The sequence below is a fragment of the Cyrtonyx montezumae genome, unplaced genomic scaffold, assembly GCF_038088225.1.
Source record: "Cyrtonyx montezumae isolate F1298 unplaced genomic scaffold, pur_monq_1.0 scaffold_18, whole genome shotgun sequence".
Classification (NCBI taxonomy): domain Eukaryota; kingdom Metazoa; phylum Chordata; class Aves; order Galliformes; family Odontophoridae; genus Cyrtonyx; species Cyrtonyx montezumae.
This window is the reverse complement of record NW_027071914.1, coordinates 2,270,322-2,288,845: the sequence shown is the minus strand read 5'-3', so window position 1 is coordinate 2,288,845 and position 18,524 is coordinate 2,270,322. Positions and strand designations below refer to the sequence as shown.

The 18,524-nt window shown below is 51.4% G+C and overlaps 1 protein-coding gene across 1 annotated transcript in view; it reads right to left on the bottom strand.

The window, feature by feature from the left end:
* SIL1 (SIL1 nucleotide exchange factor) overlaps positions 1 to 2,763 on the bottom strand; it is an 83,797-nt gene extending 81,034 nt beyond the window's left edge. The window contains exon 1 of the mRNA XM_065734453.1: positions 2,715 to 2,763. Within this exon, the coding sequence (XP_065590525.1) occupies positions 2,715 to 2,722 (8 nt within the window). The 5' untranslated portion in view covers positions 2,723 to 2,763. The remainder of the gene's footprint in view (positions 1 to 2,714) is intronic.
* Between the last annotated feature and the right edge of the window lie 15,761 nt (positions 2,764 to 18,524).

The following is an 18,524-nucleotide window of genomic DNA, read 5'->3' as shown; positions in this document are numbered from 1 at the left end:
GCATTGAGCTCCTGAGACACACAGCACAAAGCAAGGTTGGACAAAAATCACCTAAGTGTATGAAGAAACAGCCCAGGATGCTTCCTAAGGGAAACATACAGCGGTACAGGTAAATCAGGAGTTGCACAGAAGAACAGGTGCACAGAGCATCCTTCCTGCACTGGGGACAGAGTGCCCACTATGGCCCACATAGGCTCAAGCTGCCAGAGGCAAAGCAGCACCAATCTTGCCAACAACATGGCTGCCCCTACTGCAGCTGTGCCCCCTCCCTTCACACATCAGCAGGGAGTGAGCAACTCATCCACAGTCACCTGCACCCCTCCCAGACCCTCTTTCCCAACAGCAGTCAGCACGAAAGCTGAACAACAGCACCAAGGGGTCTGGCTTTGTGCTTCTCAGGCTGAGTCAAAGCCTCCCTGACACTTAAAAGCAGCACAACCAGCTTGCATAAAAGATGAAGACCGCCGAGCCTTCCCAAGGCGAGATCAATCTGTGTGCACTGCAATCATCAGGCAGCAGGAAAGCAGGGCTAGACTGCAGCACAAGGTTAAAAATGACCAGGCTTCCCATCCACAGTTATTTCAAGAAACCTGCTCATCTACACCCAGCCCTGTTCTCCATCTCTGATGGTAATGAGAATGAAGTTTTAATGCTTAAAGCAGAGCATACTGCTATTCCTATTTGTCTGAGGAAAGGAAAGGCGTGGGGTGTCTGACAGGGAGGAGGGGGTGCAGCCCAAACATGGAAGTACCCGTTTTCTCCTTCTGTGGTTCAAGGTTAAACATTTCATTTGCACTAATTTCCAAGTCTGCCTCTCTCAAAAGCCGTGCCAGGTAATTAGAATCATTATAACTATTATTACACCATAATATTATTATAGCATTTTTGCTACTCTTGACATCTGTTGGCTGATAGATTTAACTGGTATATAAGAAATAATTGCACATAGATTTCTTGCAAATGAGCATCAACACAGAAGACATTAAAATGTTCTGTGCTGAAAAAGTTAATTTTGTGAAAGCACGCTTGAAATAAAAAAATCTAAAATTAACAGCTAAATCCTTAAAAACTCTCATTAAAGCTACTGTTTTGGTTTAAAATAGGAAGCTGCTTAAAGGAAAAAAAAAGGCTTTTCCTTAGGGGCTTAAAGATATACACCTGGCTTGGCATCTCTTTCAGATCAACACACATATGCATCTTCTTCCCATCTATTCCAGGGAGCCACTGGTTTCTGTAACAGCCATCCATCTTCCTCTCCCCCTCTCTGCAGCAGGCCTTTGAATTATCTGGCAAACATTCCAACTGTGCAGAGAACCAGCATAAGCAGGACTCTCACTCACTGAAAATCCTACAGAATTATCAGCAAACCCACATTCAGGACAAAACATAACTTCTTGCAACACAGGAGGCCCAGAGCACTTTACAAACCCGACTCAGGTTGCAATTTATCAATTACTGAAATTCAACTGTCACGACCTTTTCACAGCCACAACCCACAGCCTCCCTGAGAGAAGTGAGGAAAACTCCAGCAGAAACTGCAGGAATGCTGTAGGGAAGCTAAATTTTCTTCCCTGGGACTGTAATTTGGTCAGAGCACTGATATCAGTTGAAGAGCAAGGAAGGAGAACAGGGCACAACTCCTCTGTTATGCTGATGATGTCCTCGACTCACTGGGGGTGGTAAGAAGGCAGCCTAGTACCTCGAGCAGCAAGCCTTGAGAGGCCCAAAAGATGAAACACAGAGGAATCCCGAGCTGTCCTTGAATTCACTGGGGCTAAGTTTCACCTCCAGCTACACAGATGTGCAGAGAAAGTCAGTAAGTGGAAGTGCACTTCTGAAGAGGACCAGCTTGTAATCTTCAAAAAGCTGAACACAACAGCTCAGTACTGACCAAACTCAGAGGCAGCTGGAGCCAGACCTGTTTAGACAGTGATATTCTCCCTAGCTAAATGGATTTCATTGGTTAAAGCAATCTCACTTCCTTAAGCACAGTTCGTACTGAGATGACAAGCAGAGCTCTGCTGGAATGAGGAATCCTGCAACTGCTCCCACAGGAAGACACTATTCAGGGATAAAAAAAATTATTATAATTAATTAACCCATAGCAAGCCAGTTTTATTCTAGGCTTGAGTAATCACATGTGGAACTTAGAATTGCATGAGAAGGAAAACATATTTCACATACAGACAAGTCTAACTCTCACTATGGACAGATCTGCAAATTTTACAGGTTTACAACAGTGCACTTCAGACACAAATTCCCCAACACACGTCCTCCTGAAACCAAAGCAGAGAGGTTTCTACACTTTGTGTGCTGCTGTTCCAAGAAGCTTATCTCAGGAGCTGGTCCTTTCTTCCTCTCCCCAGCCTGAAGCCAGGAGGAACCCACTGGGCACACAGACTGCACATGGAAGGAAGGAACACTTGCTCACTGGGAGCTGTCAGAAGAGAAACTGGACTGGGGAACCACAGATTGCCCTGGGTCAGGCTTGCTGAGCCCTAGCAAGAAGTTCATCTTGCAAAGCACAGTACCTTCAGAAACAGGGCACAGCTACCACTTCTGAGAATGGACCATCACATCCACAGCCAGCACACAGGAGCTAAAGCAGGCTTTTCCCACATCCATCATTCTTCAGCATCTCAGAAGATTTCAAGAGTAGTAAAGACCACCTCAATGAGGCAGAGCATTGGCTCAAGGACAACAATGTGACTCACCCACGCATGCACTCCAGGGGGAGCTGTCAATGATTCCTTGTCGCAAGGGTCACACAGTGGCCCTCAGAGCTCTGCCCAGGTTTGCTTCTATTCATCCTTTTCATTCATGGCCTGCACAATGAAAGAGAAAGTACTTTTATAAAAGCTGAAAGGGTGCCCAGCAGTTAAGAGCTTGAAGCACTCTAGAGGTCACGATCGGAATTGATAAACTTGAAGGAAAGTTCCAAAAATAACCACAGATCAATAAAAAGAAAAGCAGTAAAAACAAAGCAAAGAACTACCCTTGAAAACAGCAAAAACAGAGATCAGATACACAAATACAGCATGGGGGGAAACTCTAGACAGAGGTAATGCTGAAGAAAATCAGGGACATGATTGAAAATGCAATATGTGTTAATGTTGTGGCACCACGGCTCCAACTGCAAAGAGCTAGAAATCAGGCTGGGATTTAATTGCATAACATTCATGATTCTGTAAGACAAGAAACAGAATTACTAAGTGCAGCTAAGCAGGGGAGGGTAGAGCAGGAAGACCATGTTAGATGTTTGTATCACCCTTTGAAAGCCACAAACTGGACCACAACAGGAGCAGTAAGCAGTACAACACGAGCAGCCTGAAGAAAGCTGTCCCTTGCTGCCCTCCAGCCTCCTTATCAGCTCTCAGCACCAACTGCTGCTTACAAGGACAACAATCAGTTTGGTCTCCCTGTTTGCTGAAGGCAAGACTCAGAGCAAGCTGCGAAGAAGAGTTGGGCAGCGGCAGCAGCACATCACAGCTTGGCCTGACTACGAGGGCACAGGACCCACAGCTGGGGGCACAGGAGCCCCCAGGGCACCAGGCAGGGCCCTGTCAGACCTGCTCTGGGCATCGCTCTGAGCATCTCTTGCAGCTCTCAAGACAGGGGTATAGACAAGGCGGCTTTTCCAGCCCCGTATTTTATTTCAGCATCCTCCATCTGGCCACTCCTACACCACTACAGCAGTGACATTTAAGAGCTAAATTAACAGTCTTCTCCTCCCAAAAATACAATAGAGCTGCTCACGCAGCTGAAAGGGCACCCACACAGCAACTCACAGCACAAGCACAGCTGTACCCATGCCAATTCATACCTTCGTTACCTTTCATAAATGGAGCTCTCCAGCTCAACTTGCCACCAAGCCAGCCTGTGCCACAGGTTGTGGCCTTCCAGGGTCCTCAACTAGCTCAGCTCAGCTCCCTGCCACTCCAAAGGAATGGGCAGCAATCATTACCAAAAGCACTGCAAGGCTCCCTGAAACCAAGTACTTCACAGAGCAGCTGTGCCCCTGCAGCTGACTGTACCCAACACAGACGCACCATGCTCAGCACAGCCCTGACCCAATCCAGCAAGTGGGCAAGACCTACAAGCCCTCTGTGTAATGAGAATGCAACTTCCAAGGACGTTTAAGATTTCACTGTAACTCAAAGAAGTAACTCTTCTTGAATGGGAGCTTTGGGAGCACTGCAACCAGAAGAGATCTGACTAAGCCTTTAACCCACACCGCTTCTTTCCACGTGGCTGTTTCCCAGAGGATCCCGTGTTGTGGCATTACACATCTCAGGCACTAAGAATATCGGCGTCTTAATAATAAATAATAACCAGCTTTATAGGGAGCTTATCAACAAAGCGCTTGACAAATCTTAATTAGAGCTGATTCACCTACTCCAGGAGTGCAAGTTAAATATTATCTCTCAGAAGGGAAACCTGAGCGGTAACAGAGCTGAGGTGGGTTATGAAAGTCACAGAGGGAGTCAGTAGCGGAGGGGATTAGCACACAGAAGGGCTGACTGCTCCCTCTATTACTGCAGCAACCCACTGCCTTGTTTCAGTCGCATCTGCAGAGCTCAACTGCATCAGTATTTAATCAGTCTTGCGAGGAGGTGGAAGGTAAGAACGGAGAGAGGAAGGGCTCAGGGGCCACCAGGCTGCGAAGCAGTTTGTCGCTCACGCTGAACAACTTCCCAGCGGTGAGAAAGGCCGTGGCAGTAACAGAACCAAACCAGCTTCCTCCGGGGCTCCGCAGGCCGAGGGCAGCTCTGAAGGCTCGGCAGGAGTCGCCCGTTTCCAGCTGGTTTGTGTAACAGGAAAATACCCGCGTCCCCTCGAGCCTGCAAACACAGGGCTGCGCAGACGGGACGTGCGGGCACCGTTCTTACCTCCACCAGCCGCACTCCTACAGCAGAGTGCTCGGCACGGCTCTGGGAAAGCGTGCAGGACGCCTGCAGCACAGCAACACCGCGGAGGTGGCTCAGAGACACCCGCCTGGCCGCGGTACTTCGACCCAAGGGGAACCCCGGCGCTCTGTGGAGCGGGACGAGCCCCCCGTGGGCCGGCAGAGCCCCGCGGGCGGACCGCACGGACCCCACGCAGCACCCCGCCCCCACTCACCGCTCCGCACTGCGCACGCTCCGCCGGGCCGAGGGCGGGAACGCGGCTGCGGGGCGGCCGTGCTGGGGGAGCTCCGCCTTCCACCCGCGTTTGTGCGCTGTTTCAGCCGTGGAAAAGTCACGAAAGCAGTGGAGGTCAGGGAGAGGGGCGGATGTGCTCCTTGGTCGTCGCCTCCCTGCGGCGTGGCAGGGTGGACTTAGAGGGAAGATGGCCCTGCCACGGTTCTGCCGTTGCCGTGGCTCTGCCCTTTGACCCCTGCACTCCTCAGCCATGTTGAGGAAGATAGCAAAGGAAAATGAAGGGTGCTTCCCTTCCCCGCAGAGGAAGGCGGGATCGCTGAGGGCACAGTGTAATGGATGGGACAGCAGCACGCTGTGCCCACCGGCAGTCAGCTTCTCCCATGGGTGCTACCCCTCACACAGCAGTGCTGAGAGCTCTGGCAGCCATAGATCCGAGTGTTGCCACGGGTGGGAATTCAGGGCTCCTCTCTCACACCTCATGTGTTTTGTGTGCCTCTGGGAGCAAGTGATTGATTGCAGGAAGGTCTCTGCATTAGTTCAAAGTAAATGAAATGTTTTCAATCTTTCCAGGTCGGATATAAACACCTCAGATTGAGAATCAAAGCGCACAAAGCCTATCTGAAGGGCCTCACAGATTTATTGGGTTCCAATGCCGTGATTTTTCAGGTACATGATGTTTGTTTTTTTTTTGCCAGGTATGTGATTTTTGTCAAGGCATAGCTCCTGGCACCTGAATGCACACAGCTGAAGCACCACGTGCTGCAGCCCTTTCCCTCCTTCCCCCTCCACCAAGCAGCACTGCCCCAAGCTCTGGGCAGGACCTAGCCCCGTTAGGCTGAAGCCCTTCCTCAGGCTCTGGGTGGGTGTTCCAGAACCATAGATGAGCCAGACTGACAGGCAGAGGAGGGCAGGGGCAATATCCTCTCTGGTGGGATAGTGGGTTGCAAGCTACTTTGGCTGCTGACCCTTTTTCCAGTGACTGCTGGGAACACCCTGCCCTGATGGGGACGTGTGACATAGGGTTCATCCTCCACCCTGATGCAGCCCAGGGGAATGCTGCGCTCCATCCTTGGGCAGCAAAGAGCCTTGGCTGCAGGACATAATTGCTCTGGTGCAGGTGGTAGAAAAAAGGTAAGATTCAGGCAGCGGTTGTTGGAGGCAAAGAGCTTCTTTGCATAAGCTCTGCCTCAGCTCTCCTGTTTGTTGGGGTTTTATTGGGAATCTTTCACAACATTGAGAATAAGGTCCTTCTCTCTCCCTGAAAGACAGATCTGGCATTAAACGTGGATCTCAACACCCCTCAGCTTTCAGGGGAGGGAGGGCTGCAGAGACTGCTGCTCTGGGGGTTGCTGAGCTGAGTGGGGCTGTGAGTCTGGCCCCCATGGGAGGAGCTGAGCCATGCTTGTGGAGCCCTGCTGCAGTGCAGAATGAAACCCTCTGGGACATGGCCATGACTGCTGCGGACCCACAGCCCCTTCTGGGCGCTTGGGAGCTGCAGGGAAAGGTGGGAGCCCGTGCCACCGATCCCAGCAGGAGCAGCGTCGTGCCAGCCCCAGGCAGCCTGCAGTCTCACTCAGATGCTCGGTCCAGAGAGAAGTGTGCTGCACCCACGGGCGATTGCAGCCTAATCCCCTCCTCTGAAATCGCTCACACATCAAAGAGATTTAAAAAACACGCTCTGCATTTATTATCTTCTGCATTTCAAGATTGAGTTTTTCAACAATGCCTTTTTGAGCTGATGGGTTTTTCCAAAAGGTGGGTGTGAGAGAATAATTTTGGGCTGGGAATAATTTTTTATCAATGTACTTAAAGGCAATCACAGTGCTAGGAGGGAGGCCTAATTGTGGAGTTGTGTAATTAGTTTTTATGTCAGTGCAATTATTCTGTTGGCTACGTATAAAGAACACGGCGAAATGCGACACTTAATTTTAAATCGGGACTTGATTCTCTTTTAGTAGGTAATTGATGTTGATCACATCACTTAGGAGTGACTATAAAATGCACTATTTAGATTGTAAGAGGACGGAGAAAAGGACTGAGCAGATAGGTAATTGATGGATCATGGGCTGCATTGGTGGGAGGCAGCATCAATCCATCAGACTTCAGCTGTATCTGTTCACAGCCACTTCTGAGCACCGTTCCTGGCCCAGAGTGCTAACAAACACAGAGCCACTGCTCCCAGAGCGCCGTGCACTGCAGTGAGCAGCCGCTCTGCCCCCAGATGCTGCTGTCAGCTGATGAATTTGCACTTAATGCGATTGATTCCTTGTGTTTAAACACCTTCTGCTAAGGGCAGGCTTTGTTTTCTGCTGCTCAGCTTCAGGCGCATGCTCGGGATTTTGCTCCAGGGAATCGAATAAAAGAGAAGCTGAATTGGTAAAACTTCTCCTTGCCTTTGCCACTGCCCCTAACATCTTGATTTTTGAGCGGTTTCTTAGATGGGGTGAGGGCAGGCACAGTGCTCCTGCACTGTGCTGGGGCAGAGCCAGCGGGCACAGCTCTGGGGCTGTCCCAGCTGTGGCTGGAGGCAAAGTGGGCAGTGCTGAGGGACAAAGAGTAACTGGGGCCACGAGGTTTCCTTCAGTGAAAGGCATGTGGGCTTTTGCTCAGGACTGATGTGTGCTTGGCAGGAGCCACTCTCCCATTGGCTCCTTATTCCAACAAGCAATCCAGGAGGTTCTGTGTTACCTTTTTTTTTTTTCTTAAACAAAGCCAGGATCATAAACCATATCCCTGCACCAACTGCTCAGCAGAAGCACAGTGCTCAGTGAGCAATGAGCACACAGAACATTTAAGGAGGGATAATGGCTGTGAAGTAATGGCTTGGTGTTTGGGGAAGATTTCATGCTCAGACTGCGTGGAGCTCAGCACTCACAGCTGCTTCCCAAACCTGCACACGAGTAGCGGTGTTGGAGCGTCCCAGCACTGCAGACAAGCACTGATTCACTCCAGTCCCCAGGGCTGAGGCTGGAGAGGAGAACTATACAGCGTGAAATGTGTTGTCCTCGTGAACAGTGAGCAAACTCAACAGGATGAAGGCAATTTCCTCCAGTTTCCAGGAGTCAGATCTTAGTTTGTGTTCAACACTTGCACCAGAATAGGCGGATTTGTTGTCTGAAACACTGTTCCTCTCTAACCTTTCCTCCCTTCCTTCCCCTCATCATCTGTTTCTTGTAGCTCCAAAAAAAAGAGTTAAGTTCAGGTTCCACCAGTGTAATTGTGTAAAGAGCTGCAGCTCTGGCACAGTGCTGCTTTGCCTCCCAGAGCTCTGCTAATAGCCATGGCCAGGTAGTTTCCACACTGAGATGATGAAATGCATCTTTACAGCACACAAAGTGAGCTGTGACCCAGCCTGAGCACAGTGCAGACTATCTCTATAGTGCAGATGTATCTGGAAAGGACAGACACGAGCGGATGGCATCACAGCTGCAGGGCTGCCCAACATCCTTTTGAAATGCTCTTTCTCACACGTGTTGTATGCTTAATTCTCCTCTTTCCCCTCCCTGGGCACAGTGTTCCCACGTGTCTGAGTCTCCTTCCCATCCTGTACTGGAGCCAAGGCCAACTCTGCCCCACAGAACTGCCAGTTAGTTTTTGGAGGCTGCATCTCTGCCCTCGCTGCTGGGACCAGCAGCTTCTGCAGGACCAGTTCTGCCATTTCAGCATCACCCTCTCCGAATGGCTGTGATAATCAGCCAAGCCGTGCTTGCAGTCTCCAGTTTCCACCAGCCCAGTGCTATTCCGTTTGCCATCAGAAAAAATCTATCTTGCCTGCAGGTGGTGGGTGAATGGGGCTTTGCTGTCAACCGCTTGGAGGCTCTGGAGTGGTAAATGGGACGTGATGAGCTGCGGGACCATCCCCGCTCCCGGGGAAGCTACGCCGGCAGGGCCAGCGCTGGAGACGAAGCACGAAGGTTTGAGGGCGAGCTGATGCAGAGCCTGGGGCTGGGATCCCAGCACGTGTCAGCCTGTGACACCACTTCTCCCACTCGGGTACATCCGTGGGACGGCTCAGCCCTGCGGCTGCAGCACGGCCTGCATTGTTTCCAGAGCCCCGCAGCTCTACACGACCCCAGCATTTCACCACGAGTTGTGGCGATGTCATTCATCGCAGCAGAGTGGTTTGTTGCACACAGGCGTCCTGCTGGACACACAGGATTCCCTCACTTGCTTCCATTTTATATTGGGTTTTGATTAAATTAGATAGAGCTGCAAAGGTGATCAATTCAAAGCCCATTTCCTATGAAGCCACATCTGATTTATAATAAGCGGAAAGGGGAATAAAGTATGGAACAAGAGCAAAGGGACTGACTGGTGCATAACAGGTGCAAAGGGAACATGAAGTTTTTACGGCTGCCAGCTCTACTGCAATGGGTCTGGGGCTGCAGGCTGCAGCTTGGCTGCACTGGGCTCCCCAGGGTCACATCCATTGCTGCCACCTCCTCGTCCCCACAACTGGGGCATCTGGGGCATCTGTAAGCCACAGCACACACTGGTCTGGGAGGGAATGCTGGAACAATTGATAAAACGCTTCCCATTAGGTAGAAACAAATAGACTGTAAACTTCGGCAGTGCTGTGTGCTTAAGGGAGAGAAAAACATGAGAAGTTCTCCCCTCTACTTTAAATTATCACTTCTGCCCAGTGCCTGGTGCTGGATGCTCTGGAGTGGTCCAGCAGAGTGTTTGTGACTCCCTTCCACCACATGCAAGGGACCATGTTGCTTGTCACCTGGGGATATTGTGTCAGCACCTGCATTCTGCTGCTGCCCAATGGACATGTTTTCACCACATCAAATGTTAGTCACAAATGGTTACCAGACCCCACACTGAGCTTCAATAATGCTGTCTGACAAAAGAGCACCAGGGAGGCACATCGGTTGTGCCAGACAGTTCCTGGGAGCCCATGTGGTGCTGGGATACGTAAAAGCAAATAGATGCAGCTGCTGAGACAGCCCACAAGGACTGAGTTAGGGCGATGCAGCTGCTTAATATCTCGGTTTAAGATTTCTGAAGTTTGGCTCCCCCTGGGCTAGGTGATGTGGGGGGGACACCACCACCAGGGTGCCCTTTGCTTGTACCTCAGCTTCAAGGGAGGACAGTATCTACTACTGGGAAGCAAACAGCCCCATAAATCAGCAACAAGACCAACTGGGGATTTTTAGGGCCCCAGTTCCGTATCCCCATACCAACAAGGCTTTTGGAGAACAGCTGGCATGTCCACAGTGGAGAGCAGGCCACAGAGGAGCCAGGACATGTTTTCCCAGTTCGTCCTGGCTGCAGCCTGCCAGCAGTGTGGCAGGGGAAATGAAGATGTTATCGAGCAACAGCACGCAGCAGTAATTGAAAGCCTTTTTGCTGCTGGAAACCCTCAAGGCTGCCAGTCTCTCCTCTGAGCTGCCACTTGCAGATACTTTTTCATTTCCTCTCTGGTTTGCCTCAACTTTCCAGCAAGTGTGCCGATTCTTCATCGTGCAGTCTGAACCACAATGATAAATATGTAAATATAGAGGTATTTACACCCCCTCTCCGGGGTTGTTTTGTATATAAATTTGCCCTGCTCATAGCCTTCTTGTCTCCGCAAATGCTGTGAGCAGTGAGCTCTGCCTGGGGCTTGGCAGGGTGAAGCTTTGAGGAAGCTTAGTGCAAAAGAACCTCTAGCATCACTCTGGCTCTGCTGGAGGATGCTGACAGCCAAATCTCTGGGTCATCATAGGGAAAAACATCAGCAAAAGGGATGGAGTAAGCCAGGCTGCTGCCCTGCCTCCCCCAGTGCCCCCTTGCTGCCTCCCCTGCAAGGATTTTGGTGCTGGCATAGAAGGGTAAAAGCAACAGCTGAAGAGCTAAAAACGTGAAGTATGAAGAAAGGCTTTAATTTTCACAAAATCTCTTAATCCATTAATCACAGTGAGACTTCTATATGGAAACCTCCCTCTCATTTAATACTGCCTAAAGATCATCAAGATAGCAATGACTGTTTTGCAGGGGAGGAGAAGGAGTGAGGTGGGACAGGCTGAAGGTGTGGGCTTGTCTCCAAGGAGAGATCAGCACTTACCAGCACCAAGCCAAGCACATGGAGCTGCTGCAGAAGCCGGGCAAATCCACTTGGGCATCTGAGGCAGTTTGTAAGTTTTAAGAGCAGTTTGGAATGTCCCTTCTCCCACTCCACCACAATGCTTCTCTGTCTCCACATTCATGCTGTTCCTTCCCTTGCCCTCAGCATGCAAAAACTACCCCAGTCACAGAGGGAAGCATCACCGGCTGATGCTCCCACCCTGCACTGAGGGCAAATGGGCCTGGACACCTCTGGGATACCTTTGGTGCCCACTCTGGGTATGGAGGCTTCCTTCATTCTTCCAGCTATTCGTTTCACACGGTGCTAATGGGAATCAAAAGTAGCACAGCAGCAGAGTGGGGATGAACACAGCCATGAGCTCTCAAACAGGCTCAATGCTCAGGCTCTGCTCCTCTGGAGAAGGCTTTTGCAGGGCCTTCAACCACAAGAAGCTTCAGCCAGCCCCCAGAAGCCATTGAGACTCTGTGGTGCCTTTCTGCTGGGTGACAGGGCCCTCAGTGACCGAAGGGACGTTTTATTCTTCCACCACCTACCACTGGATTTCAGCATAACATAACAGCAAGGGGTGAGAGACCCCAGTAAATCCTCAGGGCAGTAGGATTAACACAGTGGAAATGTTGCTTTATTGTTTTGCTGTTCTTCAAATAAGGAGAGGAAAAAGGAGAAAAAAGGGAGAGCCAAACCCTGCAGAATGTGGAGGAGGAGAGCCCCTGAATTAAAGGCGATGCTGTAATCGCCACTCCTGGGCTGCCCTTTGTGCTCAGGTTTTAACAAAGTGCTGCTCGTGTTAACTGTAACACACCTTCCCCTGGCAAAGAAACATTTGCAGTTGACATCTGTTGGGCACTGTCCTCTCTGCAATGTCACTGGCACCGACAGTGCTCTGTTGGAGATATCCCAGCTGCAGAGGGAATGGTCGTGAGGGATTCATTTGTATTAGAAGTTTAATAATAGCATCCATCCACCTTCTAGCCCAGCCCCCCTTGTCCAGAAACAACTAAGGTGCATTTCTACAAGAAAAGATGACAGATGAAAACAGGTTTGTTGTCGTGTGTGGCATGTTGTAGGGGCTGCAGAGCACCTTGGACCCACAGTTCTCCCACTGGGACTCCAGCTTTGTCTGGGTGAGCAGCTCACCAGGTGGGAAGACAGCAAGCACCAGCAGTCACCAGTGCAGCAAAACATGCAGTACTGGGCCCCTGGCTTGTGTCCATGGTGGAGGCTTTCTAAAGTGTGGAAACCCTTTTACATGTTATGAATATAAATTGCCATAAGTATATATATGTATATGTATATATACATATGGAGCAGGGAAATGAGGTTCCTCAGAGCAGTTATACCACTTTCACTCCTTCATGCCTTCTCCACCCTTCTTCAAGCACGGTCACAGGACACAAACCCTGCACCCTGATCCAACCGGAGGGGCCCCGCCACTGCGGGCAATTTGCAGAGTGACCCATTCTTTCATAGATGCCACCAGGTTTCCCTTTCAAGGACACAGCCTTCAGCTCATCCTAGGTTCAGCTTTCCTCAGGCTTTGCACACTCTGCATTACCTCCGTGTGCTTCACTTTACCAGCAACACCAGCTTCAGTCCCAGGAGCCGTGTCAGAGCAGTCAAGGTTCCCTTCCTTCCCACGATGGTTACACAGACCTCAGGCCATCCTGACTGTGGCAGGGAGCACAACATCCACAGATTGTGGTGCTTTCCTCAGGCTGTTACGGGAAGAAGACAGGAGGAATTAGTATGCAGCATCTTCCTCAGGAAATCAATGTGATTTCAACTCACTGTGAAGTTCCCTGACTGTGTTAGACATGCTGCACTGGTAAAAACTAATTCTCAGAGGAGGAAGAGTGGAAGAAAAGGAAGAAAAAAGCATTTTCAGTGACTAGACAAGGCTAAAATGTTGTGGAGGGCTGCACCTTGATAGTGCTGGGGCTGGCTTGGGAGAGCCAGAGATGAGAGGGCTGAGGAGCGCAGCCATTCCCGCTGTTTAACACAGCTAAGAACCATTAATGATTGTAAGTTAAAGCTATGGAGGGGGGAATCAAGAATTTCCTTTAAAAATGAAGAAGAAAAAGAAGAGACTTCAGCTAAATTAAAAATTTAGGTTTATAAAAAGGGGAAAAGGTTGAAAAAAATGAAACAACCCATTTCAGCCTTTTGAGGATGAAAGGGATATAATTTTTGTTGTGAAATGCATCATCGATTCAGATGTGTTTTATCTTACAGCCTGAATAACAAAAATAGTTTTCAAACCAAAGCAAAATGGTATTTTTAGGCTTTCTCTTTAAAAAAAGCCTTACAGGAGGTTGCTGTCCTAATTCAGAATGGTTCTTTTTTAAAGAAATTGAGTCATTTCTTTCCATCCAGCTCCAGTCTAAAATACTGCTTCCTTTCGTGGCTTGCCCACCCCGTGTTTACCAGGCGTACAACCTGAGCACGCATCCGCAATGCCTGCGTCACCCTGGTCGAGGTTCCAGCACTGCCAGAACTCCCTGGGACTCGAGTCAGGCTTGGCAAGACTTGCAGAATCAAACCAGCATCAGCAAAATGGCCATCCCACCATCTGGGCTTCAGTGCCTTAGTACGAGTCAGGGTAATTTCAGAATCTGTGTAGCCACTGCTTTTTGACGTAGAAGGTTGAGGTGCAGAACAGCCCAAGAGCCCAACTCCATCGGATCAGCAGATCGCCTCTGCTGTGCCAAGGAGATGCTTTAGGATCTGATAGATGAAAGACGCTCTGTAGCAAAGAGCTGACAGCACCCAATGTATCTTCTGGATGAGAGCACGGGAGGAGAAGAGAAGAGAAAAATAGGGTTAAATGGGTATTGGGAAAAGAAGGGGGACAGCAGTGGAGGGCACTCAGCCAGAGAGGAGCTCAGAGAAGAAACAGAGGGGAGGGGAAGGGAGCAGAGCATCTGCAGAGCTCTGCCAGAGACCAAAGGGAAAAAAAAAAATTGCTCTGCAGTTAAATGAGAACCAAGGGAAAACTGCACAGATGCCTGAGTCGCCTGAGTGCACTTTGAACAGGATAAGAGCCAGGCACTGGCAGCGAGAAGAAACACGGGCAGGCCTGGAGGGAGGACATGCAGAGGGACTCCTCCAGCTACAGGCTCAGATCTGGCTTCCAAAAAAATGAATCCAAAGGGCCTTTGGGAGGCTGTGGGGCCCTTAGCCAGGGATGGATGTGCAGTGAGACCACAGCAGCTTCTCACAGTGCTGTTCTCATGGGGAAGCATGGGTGAATGAAGCCTTGAGTGTCCACTTGCCTGCAAGAAAACCAAGACTTGCATTAACACAGCCCTGTTATAGCCAGGGAACATTGCAGCAGGACTCTTCTTCTCACAGGGTCCCAAGAAGGTCCATGGTATTGTAGGGTCAATGCAGATAAAGAGTTTTCATATTTGCTTTTACAACAAGATAACAGCAAGTGTCAGCTGCCCCCTAAGGGAGATAGGGCAAAGATGAGCCCAGCAGCAGTACCATCCTCACCAGCAGCCTGTGTCCTCCTAGGCCTGAGAGCAGTGGGCACTGATGACAGGCCCACCAGCAGCTCACAGACACTCAGGGCCTACCACAGGGTACAGGCACGAACAAAAGGACATGAGATCAGGAGACATGGCTCCAACATGGGTCAAAAGTCCCTCTGGGAAATGGCAGGGAACACAGCTGCAATGCATGTCCATCCAGAAGAAAGCCTGGAGCCAGACACTGCTGCACCATCACTCACAGAGCTATCGAAGCCACAGGCTGAACTTAAACAGGGCTCCCAGCCCAGGATGTAGGTGGAGGCAGGTGGGGTCCGGGTCATTGAGGGCTATTGGTGCCTTCAGGGCTGCAGTGTGTAACCTTCAACAAGTAAATGCACTTGGGAGGCCTGAACAGGGCGCAGCACCTGCCAGCAGGTGAAGAGGAGTGCAGCCCCATGTGAGCTGTGCTGATGCCCCTCCAGTGTGGAGGAGGCAGCAGTGTGGGGCAGGAGCTTCCCTGCTGAGGGGTGAGGCCGAGCTGTGACCATCGGCCCTGTCCTGCTCAGGGCCATGCTAGGGCCAGTGTTGGTGCGGATGTGCAGGGGTGATGCAGCAGGGCTTCGTGTGCCCCACGTGAAGCGTTCTTTGGTTTTTAACATGACCCACGTATCCAAGAGGAGCACTTCTTCTCTTTTATTTTTATTTTGCAGCTGGGAATTAATGCAAGACTTACTATCGCCCTCCCAAATCATTCCTGGAAATACCAAAGTTGGTTCTAAATGTGCTTTCCAACAAAAACAATCGAGATGCATTTTACTTACACTTCACCATCCCCTCCCTTTAGCCACATCTTAAACTTCACCATTTGCTATGATTAGCAGCGTCTACTCCAGGGCAGAGGAGGCAGTGGGAGAGCCTGAGGTGTTGCAGGTCAAGATGAAAATGCCGTGTGTGCCATTAACTGTCAAAACTATAACTAGCTTAAATCAGTGCAATTAGATTGCTCATGGATTACAGGAGCAACCGCTGCAGCTATTCATTCCACATGCTGTGCCATTAAACTGCAGTCTTGACATTAAAGTGACGTGATTAAAAGCAAGTGTCGAAGGCTCAGATCTATGGAAAGCTCAGCAGGCAGGGTTAAGTCCACAGCTTCTTCAGAGGCCTTCTGGGGTTGAACGCCCCAGGGTCCGGGGAAGATCTGCAGCCCCTCAGCAGAGCTCTGCTTTTAAGTCTGTAATGCCATCTTGTGATTACAGCCGGGAAGTGGAGAGCGCAGGGTCCCCTCCGTGGAGTTTAATGAAACACGTGGCTCTTGTTCAGGCAGACGGAAAGCAGAAGTACCCCTGTTTAACAAGTCCGGGGCTAAGAGGAAATCCGTCTCTGACAGAAAAGTCCCCACTCTTGCTTTGAGAGAGTGAAAATGATTCATTTCATTAATATTTATTCTTCTAGTTCAATTCTCTTGCTAAGAAAGCAATTTCTTCCAGGCTGAAGAATTTGATTTAAGTCTCTTTAGGTGCTAAGGGCTAATTTTCTCTTTCAGCGTGGAAGGAAACAGTGCCACATCCAAGCAGTAAAGGCACTTCTCTTCCCTGATTGAAGCTGGAGAGTTCAGTGAGGTCAGCTTTGTTGTAAGCACCTGCACCAACCTGAATGCTGAGATGCACTCTGAAGGACATGCAGAAAACACCAGCTGCATCAGCTGTCAGGAAACAGAGCACAGGGTGGCCAGCTGTCTGCTTACCCCTTGTACTGCACTGCAGGCACACAAGGCTGGATGGGTCAGTCAGCTGCTCCCTGCACAGTGGGGGCAGATTTCTTCCTGGACACAGGCACACGTGCTCATGCAGGCACACACGCTCGTGCATGCCGGCCCACAAACAGCCACAGCTCTGCTGGGACGGTCACTGGAGCAGCACAGCACATTGGTGGAGCACAGCCCTTGGTCTTGCCACATGTGCGGTGTCTCCATGGGTTTTTCTCCTCACCAGTTGGAAGAGATCCTCCCAGCATGTCCTGCCGACAGTGCACATCACCCCAGCTGCACACAAACCAGACCAGGATGGTCAAACTGGAAAGGGCCTGAACAGCTGCCAGACGAGGCATGCCAGGAATGAAGGACAGTATTTTCTCAGCTGTGCTCCAGGGCAGAAAACCCAGGGTTATCACTAAGGCTGATGCAAAGCTGCAGTGATGGAGGGACAAGGAATAGCAAACATGGAGGGCACGTGAAGCCTTTGTGCCTGTGGCCCAGACGAGGAGCCCCCAGGCAGGCTGCTGAAGCAACAGCTCCAGTCTGAATCTCTATAATTAATTAGAGCAGCGTGGGGCCATAGTCATATGCCTGAGATGTTTTCAGCAGCACCAAGGAGATGCTTCAAAAGCTTTCTGAATGCCAAATATCAGAACTCAGTGAATCTCATGTCGGGAACACCCTCTGACTTCACAGCACAGGTTTTCTTGTGTTCCTGCACAGCTTCCCTATGTAGTAATTGGGCACGGAGCATTGTTTCATCTCGCGCAGTGGGGTGGGCTCAAGCACACACTTGCACATCATGTATGAGCCCTGGATAAAAGGCGTCACACCAAGTGAAGCATGTCAGCTCCACGTGGGTGCCAAGTCAAGCACGCTCCTGCCACAGCTTCCTGGCAAACGTGTCCCCTGCACTTGCTGGGGACTTCTGACTGCTGAGAGAGCGCTCCTGGGACAGGCTGAGCACAGGCATGCCTTGCTTGGAACCTGTCCGCAGCAGCCCTGCCAAGCTGTGGCTTGCCGAGCCGAGTAGGAGCGCACAGTGAGTGCAGGCAGCGCCTGGCAGTTGCCTGGCAGGGCAACAGGTCCTCCTGCGTGCCTGAGCTGCCTGCCTGGGCTGCTTGGCTGCCAAGAGCTTTCACGGAGGTTTCATCTGCTTAATTGTGCTGCCCTTCCTCCTCTCCCAGGCAGGATTTCAGCTACAGCCGACGTCAGCAAAGATCATATAATTCTTTGATACTGGGCCTATTGTTCACCTTAGCCTGCTGGAAGCTAAACACATCTCTTTCTCCCTCGGGTGTGGTGTCAGGGACTGACGAGTCGAGGCGCTTTGTTTCAAGGCAGGTTGGAGACAAGCTGTCACAAACAGAAGCACCGCCAGCCTTCAGGAGAGCTCCTTGTGTCAGACAGAGCCCCTCGCAGCCCAGCCTCGTCCGGCAGCGACGCAAGTGGAGAAGCCAGCCGCACCCCGCCGGCTCAGCGCTCAGCCACAGAATAAAAGAGCCTCTAAGTTAGCAGGGTGGGTGGAACCGGGCAGGGCATGAAGGCACACGGCTGGCACAGGACGCGCACGGCAGCGAGTGCCGCCAGCACGGCGCTGCAGCGCTCCAACACCCGGGGCACACCACCGCCGCGCGGTGCCGCCCTCGTGGGGGAGCGGCCCGGGCCCGGCCCGCCCCGAGAGGCGGTGCCTGCGGAACCATCCCGGCGGCGCGGGGCGGCGCGGCCTTTTCGGGCGCGGGCCGCGGTGAGGTGAGGCTGCGGGGCGCGGGGCTGCGGCCAGCGGTAGTCAGCCTCCCGCCGCTGCCGTGCGCGGGCGGTGTTATGCCGCTGGCAGAGCAGAGCGCTGCCGTGCTGCCCCGGCCCGCCGCGCCGTTCTGGCCCCGCGGCGCCGGGGGTCGGCGGCGTCCGCGTGCCGAGAGTGGGGGGCTCCGGCGGGTGGAGCCGCTCCTAGATGGGATGCGGACAGTGCTCGGCGCGGAGCTCGGCTCTCTGTGGAGCGCCTCGTTTCATGCGCGTCTTTCGAATGGAAACGGAGCCCGGGGCGCGGAGTGGTAAGAAGGGGCGGAAGCGGCTCCTGT